The 9,733-nt window shown below is 36.0% G+C and overlaps 1 protein-coding gene across 1 annotated transcript; it reads left to right on the forward strand.

Moving 5' to 3' along the window:
- Nucleotides 1-4,854: 4,854 nt before the first annotated feature.
- Nucleotides 4,855-6,935, forward strand: LOC118033761 (glycosyl hydrolase 5 family protein). The gene is made up of 3 exons (XM_035038856.2): nt 4,855-5,576; nt 5,739-6,336; nt 6,435-6,935. Exons 1-3 carry the CDS (start codon nt 4,995-4,997, stop codon nt 6,860-6,862), a joined length of 1,608 nt encoding a protein of 535 aa, XP_034894747.1. The 5' UTR covers nt 4,855-4,994; the 3' UTR covers nt 6,863-6,935.
- Nucleotides 6,936-9,733: the final 2,798 nt, after the last annotated feature.

A 9,733-nucleotide genomic window follows, 5' to 3' on the forward strand; every position in this document is an offset into this window, starting at 1 on the left:
TTTCTTCTTCTTCTTTTTTTTTTTTTTATATATATATAATAATATGTTTCTTTCCGGCTTGGTTGTTTTAAAGAATACTGAAGAGTTCTCATCTTCAATGACCATCCTTTTCAAGTTCCTAGGAAGAAGGAAATTAAAGAAAAAAAGACAGAAACTTGGTTTGAATTGTTGGCATGAAGTTGTAGACATTACTTGAATTAGAATCTAATCTTCTATGGATGATTTCTAAACCAACTTGGCAGCATTTTTGGTTTTGACTTGCATATCAATCTGTCTTTCCTCAAGACACCCTCCTCGGCAGTTTTGCTGTTCACATTCTCTCTCCTTTGTTTACTTAGAAGATATTTGCTATTTCTGGCTCCCCGGCTAATTTAGTCTAAAGGTTACCATCTTTTTTTTTTTGGTTGAAATTAAGGTTACCATCTTATCAATGAAGATGCTAGGCAAAACGCTTGTAGACGAAACAGAAGGTGAAAGGGTGAAGCTAACCTGTGCCAGCTGGCCTTCCCACGTTGAGCCCATGCTCGCTGAGGGTCTTGACAAGCAATCCTTAAATTATTGCTGCTCAAATTGTTAAAAACAAATATAATTGTATTCGTGTTACATGGGCAACATTCATGTTCACTCGTGCTCAATGTGCCAAGCTTACTTTAGCACATTCTGATCGTTTGAACCTCAGTTAAGCGGAAGCAGGAATAGCCAATAACAATCATTTCCTGCTACGCAAGACTCTTCTACTGCAATTGATGTGCTTGGGTCACATAGCTTAATGTTGTTCTTGATAACCATTTCGATAGGCCATCAAAATACAGTCAATAACACATAATCAAGCACGAAGATTTGTAAAAGAGAAGATTGCAATAGTAAATAACTATGGGTTAAAAAATGGAAACAACTCAGAAAAACATAAATGGGGCGGAAACTCTATTTTAAATATTCCAAACCTCAAAATCTGAAACCCGGGGAAACTCTCCCTCATCAAAAGAACTGGGTTACATCAATGTTAGTTCTACTAACTCAATTAAGCGACCTACTCAACATGATTAAAGAACATTATACCATAAAAATGAAAAAAAAAAAAAAAAAACACCTAAAATTCATGTCTTTATAAAGAGCACATATAAATCTTACCCTGTCAAAGAAATATTGAAAATAGCTTCAACAACTTGAGTTCCTTTAGCTCCAAACGACCTATCTTGTAGCTCTCCGCAGTTAATAATTAAGGAAGAGATGAAGGTCAGGCTTGAAAACATTTGAGCAGAAACTTGAAAACCAAGCATATTCTTTCAATCAAACGATTACACTTTACAACATGGTTGTCTGAATCATGGGATTTTACAGAATATGTTATCGTGAAACTTGCTAGCTGATTAATGAACTGTGACAATGTAATTCAGTTAAAATATATGTACTGATTTTCTCTTTTCAGTAATGGCACTTCATAATGACAACCTAATTCTATATACAAATCTAGTGGCATGCAAAACCTCATCAATGCTACCAATTTCAATATATATATATATATATATATTTCTCTTCAATGTTTGTTGTGAGTGCCTTATTTGTTCTCAAGACATTAGTGTGTTTTTTGTTTTTATATAAGGTGCAATATTTTTCTTATCATATGATAAGATACTAATGATGTTGTGACACATAGAGAAATTAATTTTCTCGGACTGATGAGTGGTTCCTGTAAAATCAATTTTTTATTGGAACATATAACACTCTGATATTTTTTATTGGAACATACAATATTTTTCTTATATATATGGAGAAAATAATGGACAAGAAACAAAAAAGGAAAGTGCAAGGAACATATCTAAGTGTTAAGATTATGGACTTGGTTTGGCATGCTGAAAAAAAAAAGTTCTCCCCTTAATTAGATGACTGCATGTATTTATACATAAAGACTTATAATTTTTTCATTGAAAAGGGAATCATGTCATAGACCAATCAAGGTGTTTTATTGGTTAGTGTGATGTTGTGACATGAGTTTTGTGTCTGGTACGCGAGTGAAGGAAAATATAATCCACCTCAATATGATGTGATGTAGTGTATTTATTTATTTATTTATTGATTTACATGGGTGTCCGGGTCAGCTTGAACATCCTGCAAACCCAGTGATCATGTAAGGTACTGCGGGGATGACAGACGTGCACGGTGAGGTTTGAACTTAGGATGTAGAGGAAGAGAATAAGTCCCTTCAACCGCTAGGCCAAGACCTCAAGTGCGTATTTATTTTCACTCTTATTCATGTGGGCTGGTAGGCATAGCAAAAATGTAGTTATTGAAGATAAAAAAACGATATGTATCCTATAAAAAGTTTATGTGCAAGACATAAAAATTAAAATTGGTAAGCAACCAGTAGATATGGTTGCCTAAGCAAGCTTGGGTAACTGTGTCTGGTTACCTGGGTCGAGGTTCAAACAACCCAAATATTTTGTTCTTAGTTTATAATATGCATTCATTACAAACAGTTGGGATTACAAAGGATATGAAGATTATGCCCATGGTTTTTTTTTTTTTTTTCTAAACCAGAGATATTGAAATGGGTATTGAAAAACGTTACAGCTTATGTATAGAATGTTGCAAATTTGATGAAAAAATATTTTTATAGATGTTACTCATCTTTCCAGGCGGGGTCCTTCAAGGGATCTGCATCATGCGGCATCTATGCCATGCATGTTACATCCAATACGTTGAAAATGTCTTTGGCTGAAGCAAATACATTTGCCTCCAGCTTAGGGCATGTTTGCTACAGGTGTGAAAATGGTCGCCGGAAATGGTGGTTTTTGCCCCAAAGCTGCGGGCTATGGGCTTGCACCAATTCTATCTACTGACTGCTTAAGCCCACAGACAGCTGGACTTCACTTTCTAAACTTCAGTCGGCTGCCGAAGATGACAAGGGAGGATCCATTTTTGTGCTTCCACGTTGAATCTTCCAAGAAAATTATCACTAGTTTGCTGAAAAGTAATTTTTTTAAAAAAATAAATTCTAAAAAAATGAATTATTTTTTGATGTTTAGTAGTGAAATGAAAAATAAGTTGGAAAGCACTTTCCAGTGTTTAGTTATGTCATAAAAAATGAGCTGGAAAATAACTTATTAATGTTTTATTTTTTTTTCAAGTTTATTAAAATAATGAGGAAAAAATCTTACAAATTAAAAATTTGAATGATAATGAAATTGAAAAAATATATAATTTCATAAATTATCTAAAATAAAATAAATAATAATTAAAATAATAGAGATCAAATCTAAAAAATAAAACAAAATGAAAGATGAAGAAATTAAAATAATAATAATTAACATTTCATAAATAATTTCAAATAAAATAAGTAACAATCAAAAGAATGAGGATCAAATTTGATAAATAAAAAATTTTAATAAAAAAAATGATAAGAGAAAAGCAAATAACAATTATAAAAATAAGAACCAAAGTTAATATAAAAATTAAATTTTAAAAGGTGAAATTAAAAAATAAATATTCAAAATAAAATATATATATATATATAGCAATCAAAAGTTTGAGATTTAAATTTGATATAATCAGCAAATAATATTATATTTCTAAATTTTTTACAACTTACAAAAAATGTTTTCCGTTTAAATTTTTCAGGAAAACACTTTCCTGGAAACCAAGTCAAAAATATTTTTGAACTGGAAAGTATTTTTCATTAATCAACTTTTTTAATGGCAAACAAATATAAAAATATTTAAAAAATAATTTTTAAAAATTTACTTTTTAGAAAATAAACATACACTAAGAAGTGCTTCTATGTATGAGATAAACCTAACTGCAAGCATGATTCAACAAGCCAATGGTTCGAGCTTCTTTTAACAAATGTGCGATGGCGAATCTACATAGAGTTGAGTGGGGTAGCGTTGCCCCCTCTCAAATACTCTATTGGAAAAATAAATGGTTGTCGCAAATAGACAGGTCCTTCGAACTTGTAGGGAGGATCGATTCCTCCTTGAAGCCAAATTTAAACATTGAAAGAATTGAAGGGGAATGGAGTTGAGAATTTTAACAATTTTATAAATCATTCTAAATAACATAAATTGTAATAAAAAGAATAAAAATCAAACATAAATGAACAACAAATTAAATGGTTGATGTAAGGATTTGGAGGATCAAATATAGAAATCCATGAGGAGATGGAAAAGAATAAAAAAAAAAAAACAAATGCCAAATTAGAGCTCCTCTAGCCACGCAGGCCGCTCAGACATAAAGGGATACCGCGACGTATCGAACATCACCACAAAAAGCAGCCCACACGTCGCTTAAAAGGCGTGGGAGTTGCCACACGGTAACTGTAAGGATGATCCAACAAGCCAATGGTTCAAGCTTGTGTTGAGAAATGTGTGAAGTGGTATTTGTTGTTTAGGTGGGATCCTTGAAGGCATGTGTCGATGACTTTTCAATGCTGCATGCTTTTAGTTTTGCTCCTCGTTTCTGTAACTAGACTGCTATTTTGGGAATCCAATTTGTTATGCAAATTTGACCCTCGATTATTAAGGAGAGAATTGTATTATAATTCACCAAATTACTACTTGTAAAACGAACTTAATTCCACCTAACTAAGCTTCGAATTTCAAACTAGTCGGTTACCTAATTCCTATCCAAAATCCTCACAAAATCTAATTACAAGAGGATTTCTCTGGTTTTTCCATCTTATTTACCCGTACGATGGAAAGAGTGGATAAAACTATCCAAATAAGAAATTAACTGATGTGTTTTGCAGGCTGGCATATACCTTTGCAGCTACTTGTAATCAAGGAGCCGTGTGCTTTTAATGCTTTCTGATTGGTTGGTGGATGCCTGTCTTTTATAGCCTGAGGACGAGCTCAAAACTGTCATGTATCCAGATTAGAATCCCATCTGGTTTTAAATCAACAAATGTTCTTATCTCTTGGCTAGTATATAAATGTGCTAGGTGATTAGACAAATAATACTGGTTCTCTTTGGTAGTTGAGCTTTGGAGGGTTTTAGCGATGACGATGCTGGGCAAGAATTTTCAAGCCTTTCTCCTGTTTAGCTTTTTTCTTTATGCAGTCCCATGTTATTCTCTTCCGTTGAAAACCCAAGGTAGATGGCTTGTTGACGAAAGAACAGGAGAGAGAGTGAAGCTACACTGTGCTAATTGGCCAGCCCATGTTTTTCCAATGTTGGCAGAAGGTCTTGACAAGCAACCCTTGCCATTCATTGCATCTGAAATTGTAAAGAACAATTACAATTGCATTCGTTTCACATTTTCTATACACATGTTCACTAGATATGCAAATCTTACAATTGAGGAATCCTTTGATCGTCTAAACCTGAAGAAAGCTAAGGCTGGGGTGATCAAGCACAACCCTTTTGTGCTAAAAATGACTGTCCCTCAGGCCTATGAAGCTGTTGTTGATGTTCTTGGGTCTTATGGTTTAATGATTGATGCTGATAACCATATAAGCGAGCCAATTTGGTGCTGCAGCAATGATGATGGAAATGGCTTCCCAAATGATCCCCACTTTGATCCTGAGGAGTGGATAGAAGGCCTCAAGATGGTAGCCCAGCGCTTCAAGGGAAAAACTCAGGTATTCTAAATGAACTTTTCCAAATTCCTTGATTCCTTGCTCAAATCTTTTGAAGGCGATGAGGAAACGGTTCTCTGTATCTTTTATATAAAGAAAAGATCTTTTTGGTTTGATAATGCCATCAAGATTTAGATAATTAACCAATGAATCATGTTATTGTAGCTCATCAGCATTGGATTGCGCAACGAACCCCGCGGCAAGAATCAAAATGCGACTCTCTGGTTTGATCATTACATCATGGAAGCAGCAGCACAGGTTCACCAGGCCAATCCAGATGTGCTCGTGATTGCTTCAGGCTTAAATTTTGCCACGGACTTGACATACTTCAAGAGTCATTCCTTAAAATCTAATTTTGATAATAAGTTGATTTTCGAGGGACATTCGTACTCATGGGGTGGAAAGGGCAATCCCTGGGTGGATGGATCAGTAAATAAAGCTTGCGCAGATAAGATTGGATCACTAAACAACAATCTTGCCTTTGTTACTGATGGTGAGAATGCAGTTCCTTTATTTTTTAGTGAATTTGGTATCGATAGGAAACAAATGCCTGCTCGTGATGATAGATTCTTGAGTTGTTTTTCGACTTGGGCTGCTGAGAAAGACTTGGATTGGGGCTTGTGGGCCTTACAAGGAAGTTATTATCTTAGAGAAAACGTCACTAACATGGAGGAATACTTCGGAGTCCTGGAAATCGATTGGGATCGTGTAAAAAACCCGGAAGTTGAAAGGAGGTTGGGGCTTCTTAAGCAAACACTTCTAGGTATGTCTACTTTTGATTGATTACACGTTCTTTCCTCTGCTAAATACTTCTTTTCTCTGTCATCTGCTACTCTTTTGAAAAGAAATCCTGGCATGCAGATCCAAAATCAACGGCTCCTCTGAGCTACATCATGTACCATCCACAAAGTGGTGCCTGTGTAGGTGAAGGGATGGACGGGCAGATTCGTGCAGGCAACTGCAAGGGCTTGACTAGGTGGACCCACAACGGACATGAAGGTCCCCTTGAGTTGAGGCGAACTGGGCTGTGCCTGAAAGCCATTGGCGATGGACTGCCACCAATCCTAACCCCCGACTGCTCACAAACCACTTGGAAACCAATCTCCGCCAGCAAACTTCACTTAGCTTCCAAAGATCACAAGGGAGAATATCTGTGCTTACACTTGGAGCCTCCGTTTGCAGGAAACATCGTAACCAAGAAGTGCATCTGCGTTGGAGATGATCCTACGTGCAAGGATAATCCGACAAGCCAATGGTTCAAGCTTGTTGAAACAAATATTGAGAATTAGATTTCGTTTTCTATTTCTTTATTTATCTTCCCTTTCCATATGCTTTTTGTCACGACCCGAATCCCGGATCCATGACCGGCACATAGGCAAGGTTCCCCTCCAAGGTTCCAAACCTATGCGAACCCAAACTTACATACAATCTTTTAAACAACTCAATCAGAGTGTAACGCATAATTAACAACAAACAACTTCATAATATAATTCGATTGTCTTAATACAAGAGTTAATAATTTCATAGTTTTGGAGCACTAACTTGACACAAAAGGAAGGTACAAATTACAACCAAAAGGCAGGTTCGGAAGGTTCAACAAAAGTAACCTGCTATCAAGCTATAAGCCTGAAAAGGATAAATAATGAGAGGGTGAGTTCAACAACTTAGTGAGTAGATAACGTTCAATATACACACACGAGGTAATATAGCAATGAGAAATATATACACAAGTATGACTTTAGTTCTTATACGAAGGTTTATCAAATAGGCCATAACAAGAATATCATATGGTAGAACTCGTCAGAAAATCAAAATGCAATGAGCATGAGGCTCCGTACTGTGGGATGATCAGTCCACACAGGTTGGTGACTCCCCCGACCAACTAGGGTTCAGATACGATGTGCACAAAGACTAACACTACCCTGTTAGCATGGGTATTCTGACTGACATACCATAGGTTCATAATCATAATCAAACAAACATATTCATATCTCAAAGCTCAACTCATGACATCCATCAAATGAGGAGCTATCAATTCAGAAGTCAAATCATATTGGTTCATATCAAGAAATCAGATTCAATAATTGATCATGCTTTATCATAACAAGGATAATAATCAATATATATTATCAAGAAGCATGATCCAATTCATATTAACAAATCAAATATTTATACTATTTCTCATGCATATGGAAAATTATCCACTCACCTGACTCAAAAGCAAACAGAAGCCAAAAGCAGACACTGAAGAAAATCCTACTGACGTCCCGTCGGTAGAATATCAGGATTATCTGAATACAAAGGAGACATATTCAAGAACGACTCGAAAGAACATTTAACCTATTTAATACACTTAACTAAGGGTGTATTCCGTAACCCTATATGTTTTTGAACTAACTAGTCAATTTTCTCAAAAACCCAAAATCTAACGGTTTTCCCGAAATCTAATCCATAATAAAAACAACTAATAAAATTGGTAATAATTCACTAAGTAACCCTTAATTATTCATCAACTAATCTGCAAAAGCTAATATTACAGCTAGGGACTAATCTGGAATTTTTCCATATTTTTAGGGCCAAAATGTAACTTTTATCAAATGGAGGACCAAACTGAAATTAAAGTTGAATTAACATATTATACATATTAAACAACCTAAATCTTACCTTTTCCACTTATTCCTCCAAATCCCTTCCTTTTTTCCCTTCCTTTTTTTTTTCTCTTCTTCTTCTTTCTCCCCTTATTTTCCCTTCTTTTCTCTTCTTCTTCTTTCTCCCTTCTCTCTCACGTTTCTGAATATTTCAGATCACACTTTCCCTTTTTTTTTTTTTTTACTTCATATTTTTATTTATCAATTATTGGTCAATTACCACACTACCCTTCAATCATTTATACCCTCTCTTTAAGCCTCCAAGGGCTTTGTTGTAATATCCTATCTTATAAATTTCAAAACATTACAATCTCCCCACCTTATAAAAGTTTCGTCCTCGAAACTTAATAGAAAAGATTGAATACTTACCGAGATTATCGAAAAGATGAGGATACTCCTCACGCATCTTATCCTCGAGCTCCCATGTCGCTTCCTCACGTGAATGGCCTTTCCATTTCACTTTCACTGAAGCTATGTCCTTCGACCTAAGCTTCCTCACTTGTCGGTCAACTATAGCTTCCGGTTGCACCTCATAAACCATATCATCCCTCAAGTCAATGGGATGAACCTCTAATACATGTGATGGATCTGACATATATTTCCTTAACATGGAAACATGAAATACCGGATGAATAGCAGACAAGTTTGGTGGTAATGCTAACCTATAAGCAACTACCCCAACTCTCTCCAGAATCTCATACGGTCCAATGAATCGAGGACTCAACTTGCCTTTCTTCCCAAACCTAAATACTCCTTTTGTCGGTGATACTTTTAAGAACACACAATCACCCACTGAAAACTCTAAGTCACGCCTTCTTCTATCCGCATAACTTTTCTGTCTACTCTGAGCTGTTTGAAGCTTCTTTCTAATTACCTCAATCTTCTCTGAGGTAATCTGAATCAACTCTGGTCCCATTAGCCTCTTCTCACCAACCTCAAACCAACAAACCGGTGATCTACACTTTCGGCCATACAAAGCTTCATAAGGTGCCATCTCTATGCTAGCCTGATAACTGTTGTTGTAAGCAAATTCCACTAATGGTAGGAACTTACTCCAACCAACTCCAAAATCCATAACACAAGCCCTTAACATATCCTCCAAGGTCTGAATAGTCCTTTCAGACTGACCGTCTGTCTGAGGGTGAAAAGTTGTACTCAACTGCACCTTAGTACCCATAGCCTCTTGAAATTTCACCCAAAACCGCGATGTAAACTGTGGACCTCTATCAGACACTATCGAGATTGGCACTCCATGCAACCGTACAATCTCACTAATAAACAATTCTGCCAACTTTGCATATCCATAAGTAATCTTAACTGGCAGAAAATGGGCTGATTTTGTCAATCTGTCAACAATCACCCATATCGAATCATAACCCTCCTGACTTCTAGGCAATCCTGTCACAAAGTCCATTGTGATTCTTTCCCACTTTCATTCTGGAATCAACAATGGTTGCAACAGTCCAGGAGGTTTCTGGTGTTCACCCTTTACCCTCTGACAGGTCAAACACC

Source organism: Populus alba, chromosome 1, assembly GCF_005239225.2.
Source record: "Populus alba chromosome 1, ASM523922v2, whole genome shotgun sequence".
NCBI lineage: Eukaryota > Viridiplantae > Streptophyta > Magnoliopsida > Malpighiales > Salicaceae > Populus > Populus alba.